Source organism: Buceros rhinoceros, unplaced genomic scaffold, assembly GCF_000710305.1.
Source record: "Buceros rhinoceros silvestris isolate BGI_N320 unplaced genomic scaffold, ASM71030v1 scaffold23848, whole genome shotgun sequence".
Lineage (NCBI taxonomy): Eukaryota > Metazoa > Chordata > Aves > Bucerotiformes > Bucerotidae > Buceros > Buceros rhinoceros.
The window spans coordinates 89,079-94,367 of record NW_010426710.1 but is presented as its reverse complement, the minus strand read 5'-3'; the positions used below and the strand labels follow the sequence as shown (position 1 = coordinate 94,367).

Genomic DNA, 5,289 nt, shown 5'->3' with positions numbered 1-5,289 from the left:
CAGCGCTCCCGTGCACGTGGAAGTCCATCAGAAATCGAGCAGGTCTTTCTGATCAGAGCTTTGCGTGCTGCAGCTTGTGTCTGTTGCGTTTTGTCCTCGTGCCCCGCACCTGCGGGAGCGTTCTGCCTTCTCCATGCTCTCCCATGAGTTTCCCTGCAGGTGTCCTTCCCGGAGGCTGAACGCACCCATTTCTCTCAGATTCTCCTTGTGTGTCTTGTGTCCCATCTGGTAACCGAGCTGGCCGTGTTCTGGATTTGCTCCAGCACATCACTGTCCCTTCTGCTGGCACTGCCGGCGGAGCTCCAGGTGTGCTCCCACAAACAGCCAGCACTGCCTTCTCTAACGTTTGCACTGGCAGCTGAAGATAAGGTTGGCCTTGTCTGCAGCAGGGGCGTGCTGCTGGCTCAGCGCCAGCTTCTCCACCGGTACCCCTGGGGCCTTTTCTGCAAAGCTGCTTTTCATCAGTTGGCCTCTGGTCCAACTGGTACTGTCGTCTAGGCGGTGGGTTGAAACGAATTTCAGCTTAAGGTCGTTGAAGAGGTTCCTGCCAAGCCCTATCACCAGCCTGCGGAGGTCCCTCTGAACAGTAGCGCTGCTCTCTAGTGTACCAACAGCTCTCCCTGCTCTCCTGTTATCCAGAAACTTGCTGCAGTTGCTTTCCGTCCTGTTGTCCAGGGTGTAAATGAAGATGTAAAACCAGAGCTGGCCCCAGTATTGACAGCACCATCTCACCTTTCCCTGCCCAACTTATCGTCAGCTCTGCTTGGTCTTTGTCCTGCTAATAGCTGCACAGTCCAACCACCTTATTGTCCATCTCTCCAGTTCTCTTACCGGTCTGGCTAGCTAGATGCTGTGGGTGAGCCTGTCCAAGATGTGGCTGAAGTCAAGCTATAGAGCATCCACTGCTCTCCTTTTGTCAGGAATGGGGAACTCACACTGGGCATACGTCACTGAAATTGCAAAATTAAGTCACAGCTCCTGGAATCCTCCTTATAGCATGTCCCCATCCTGAGGTGTCAGCTATCCTGAGGCACGGAAGTGTGAATGAGTTTCCAGGTTAAATGTATTAAACGTACCAAATTCCATCGGTAGCTTGGCTGTGGGTTGTTCTCTTTTTCCCGGTGAAACACAGCTGAGCTGCAGACCTGACTGCTGCTCTGGAAATCTGCTGGCTGCATCATTCCCGGTCCTGGGCTGTAACGCCAAACAGAGCAGATAGCATCCTGTGGCTTGTGTCTTTTAACGCACAAATTAAAAACAAGTACCAAACTTGTTGCTTTTGCAAACAGGCTTTTTTGCAGTATGTTACAGGGTGGGGTTGGGTGGGTTGGTTTTTTTTAAGGGTGGTTTGTTTGGAGGGTTGTTTGCGTTGGGCTTTTCTGTGGGTTGTTTTTTGTTTTCATGTGAGATGGAAGTTGTTTTCCCTCTACGCTTAGTGTATGAAATAAAGCTTCTGACAGCAGTTCATAGTGCCTTATAGATGTCAATGCCATAACTAATGCTGTTTCTTTCTTGTTAGTGCGGCCAAGAAAGAAGACATCAGGCTGAGTGTCTTAAAGCTGTTGAACAGACACAACATTGTGTTTGGTGATTACAAGTGGACCGAGTTTGATGATGGTTTCCTCAACAGCAATGTGCAGTCCGTGTCGATCGTGGATACGGAGCTGAAGCTGAAAGACAGACAGGTACTCGCAGTTGACAGTGTGCAGCTCTGTTCGTGGGCCCATGAACGAGCTGTCGGTAGAGCAGCGACAGCCTGGGGACGTAAGCAGGACAAGGTCGCTAGGATGATGGGGTATCTTTTATTAGGCTGACTGGTCTATCCAGGGAAAGGTGGATCATTTTTCTGAGTCCACGCCCCTTCATAAGGTCTGAAACAAAAGTAGGAGGCTTCAAAGCCGAATGCCAGTGGAGAACTGTAACTTCCTCGAGTTGTAATTAACTTCTAGATATACAGTGTATTAAAAGCCTTTTTGTTTCCGTTCTAGCCTATTGACTTGAGCAAAAGCAGCCTTTCTCTTCATATTTTCCATCTGAATGAAGAAGGACCAAGCTCTGAAAACCTGGAAGAAGAGAATGAGGATATCATAGCAGCTAACCACTGGGTGCTGCCAGCAGGTACCCTTGTGATACTTCTGGAAGGTCTAGAGCAATTGCAGTGAGAGAGAGTCTTGAAAAGGCTAAAGGTGTTTCTAGGGTTACTGACTGCAGGTACTATATCTCGAATAGCTTTGTCCTTTGGCAACCTAATGGAACCAATACAGCCGGACTTTCTTTACAGGTTTGACTGAACTGCTACAGGTGATTCCACAACATGTCATTTATTCCTGTAATTACTTGTGGGTGGGTGAAAGTAGCTGGTCTTGTGGAATAAAATGTATAGTCACAACCAGAAGCTTACAAATTTTTAACCCTACAAGCTGCCTTCCAGATTTTTGATTGGATACCCACAAAGAGCTCATCAGTTTAAACTTTCATTTTCCAGAGCCCACTGCTGGCTTCCAGCCCCCAGGAGGGTGCTGCTGTTCTGTTTGGAACAAAAAACCAAACAAACTAAAGAGACTTAAGAGTCCTCAGAGTGTCTTCTGAAAAGAAGAATAAGGCCTTGCTGCGCAGTAGGGCGTGGCCTGTCTGATAGTATCTTGGGGAAGCTGGATTCTGCACCTGGAAGGAGGAGCACAGGTGTGAGCTTAAGCTCAGAGAGCGATTCTGAGACATTTCTTGGGCTGTCCATGTTGTGAAGAGCCAAACTATCCATTTCATTTGTCCTCAGGAATAATTCGCTCTGATACTTAGACATTATTCCCATGTTAGTGTGGCTTATGATTATTTAGAACGTCTTTTTTGCTGTTCTTTGCTGAAAGCTAGGAACCAACTGCTAGAAATGACTGCTACTGAAATCACAACTTTAGGGGTTTATGCATTATTCTTGGGGGGATGTAGGTCCATCCCCTACTGAGGGTGGGAAGAATGATGTTTTCCTTTCATGTTAAGAAATTAAGAAGATTAGTTTCTCCTCACAATTATTTGAGGAGGCAGAAGTTGTGAAACTACTGAATTTGTCTGTTAAAATGTAGTGTTTGTATTTTGAGAAAAATAACATGTTTTTTTCATGCATTTTTATTGCTCTCATAAATCTGTTCTTAAACCTTAATTTGAGAATAATTTGAGAACTGCTTTGTGCTGCGATGGTAGTTGACAAGGTCCCAGATTGGTTTATCCTAAACAGGATTAATGTATTGCTTTTGCAGCTGAATTCCATGGCCTTTGGGAAAGTCTTATATATGACAGTGAAGTAAAATCACACGTAAGTTGAAAATTAATAACAATTAATTTTTTTTTTTGTTTGAGGAGAAGTAAGGGTTGAAATGTAGCCTGTTTGAAGTCTGCTGCATGCCATGAAGAAGTCAGTTGGAAATCCCCAGCTCAGGACAGGGTGCTGATATCTGCTGATCACACTTCTGTACTTAGAAAGGTAGTACAGCCTTAGCCATTTGGCAGAGCTTTGTGTTCTTGTTAAAATCTCTGTGCAGTTTTTAATAGCTAAATAATTCCCTGCCGTAGGCTTAGCAACAGAAGGCAGAGTGACATTTTGAGATTAAACCTCGTATCTCAGACATATAGCAGCATGGACTACGGTGGAGTCAGCTTTGCAGAAAATTGTTTCCTTGTGAATTCGGGTGCAGTGATGCTCTTGCCACAAATAATAATTTCTTCACGTGCATTGACTTATTTTACAGACATGAGAGATTTAACAGCTGGAGGTGTTGTTTTGGTAGCAACTACAAACTTCTCAGAAGATTTTCACTCTTGCTGTAGACATATGCATCAGCCTACATGAAGAAAACAATGAATGTGCTTTAGAAGAGAGTAGAAAGTCACTTTATTAAAACACTGCAGCTTGTTCTAAGGCTCAGTAATTGCATGCTTTTCTAGAAGAGGAAAAGATTATTGGTGGAAAAAAGAATTTCAGAGAGAGTTAGAAAAAATGGACACAGCATTCTTTGAAATCAGTTCTCTGTTTCTCTGTTGTGAAGGTCCCAAAAGATCTTTGGTGTGGGTGTTTTCTTAATGATAGGAAAATTGTGGTGGCTTGTGATTGCTGAAGGAGAAGTGTATTGCTGTCAGCTATTCTTGCCATGAGTCCCTTCTCTTGGCGCTCTTGTTACCTTGCAGTAAATCACCGGAAGTGTTCATCTTGTTGTGCGATGGGCTATTTTCCATCTGGTTTTGTCCCATCAAGTGGTCTGCTGAGACCCTGCCTAATGGTCGTGTAACAGAATTGGTGGGTGCAGGCAAGGTAGAAGGGAACAGGAGGTTAACTGTGACTTCCTGGCAGCAGCCAGACAATTCACTGGTTTAGCAGAAACGTCAGCCATCCTGTTACTGTTTATACGTTAAATGATGTGACTGGAGGGAGCGCGCTCCCACTTGGATGCTGGTGAGACATTCGGAAGAAAGAGAGCAGTTCTGTGGGGCTGTTTTGTTCAAACAGAACAAAGAAACCAGTTTCATTTTCTAGTTTGAAGATCCTGTGCGTTCATTTCAGGTGGCGATGATACCTGCCGGAGCTTGTAGAAGTGTAAGGGTGTAATTTAGTAGTTGTGCCGTGAGTAAAAACCTCGCGTGAATCAATGCAGTTGCTCTTGTGACAGTGCTCTTAGGATGTTTGTTAAAAACATTAAGATGCTTGTTAAAAAAAAAAATGCCTCTATCTGAAGATTTTGGACACAAACCCCGAATTCATTAGCCTGTTTATTACTCCACAGGCACAGTATTCTCACTTAAATCTTTATAACCACCTATAATAGAGCAAAACTTTCCAGTGACTGCACTGGAATTTATCAGGTAAACATCAATTAATACATCAACAGTTGCCTAATTTATGGAAAAGCTTTCCAAATTGTCCGTGAAATGACAGGGCTGTTTAACAGACTTACTGGTATGCTAAATAACAGCACATTGATCACGTTGACTTGAGTATGTGTTGGCAGAAAGAAGTGGTAGATTTTAGTGATTAAAACTCAAACTATTTGCGTTCTGTAAAAGTGCAATGAACGTTCATTGTTAATCTCTGGAACTGGCTGGGCGCGGTTGAGTTCTAGAGACCCTGAGATCATCGTCGTGAATTTTCAAAATGGTGGAGTGTTGATGTAATGCTGAAGAATACGCTGGATGAAGCTCGGGGATTTTGCTGTTGCGTAATTGCTCCGTCCTGGGCATGGGATGCAGGAGTACTGCTGTATTGCGCTGTTAGTGCAAATGAATCAAAAGCTCATTACAGGGAAA

At 44.3% G+C, this 5,289-nt stretch overlaps 1 protein-coding gene across 1 annotated transcript in view; it reads left to right on the top strand.

The window, feature by feature from the left end:
- Positions 1–7: 7 nt before the first annotated feature.
- TRIP13 (thyroid hormone receptor interactor 13) overlaps positions 8–5,289 on the top strand; it is a gene marked incomplete at its 5' end in the record, with an annotated part of 13,462 nt that continues 8,180 nt past the window's right edge. The window contains 4 exons of the mRNA XM_010141623.1: positions 8–42; positions 1,520–1,685; positions 1,989–2,118; positions 3,252–3,307. Coding sequence (XP_010139925.1) covers positions 8–42; positions 1,520–1,685; positions 1,989–2,118; positions 3,252–3,307 — 387 coding nt within the window. The remainder of the gene's footprint in view (positions 43–1,519; positions 1,686–1,988; positions 2,119–3,251; positions 3,308–5,289) is intronic.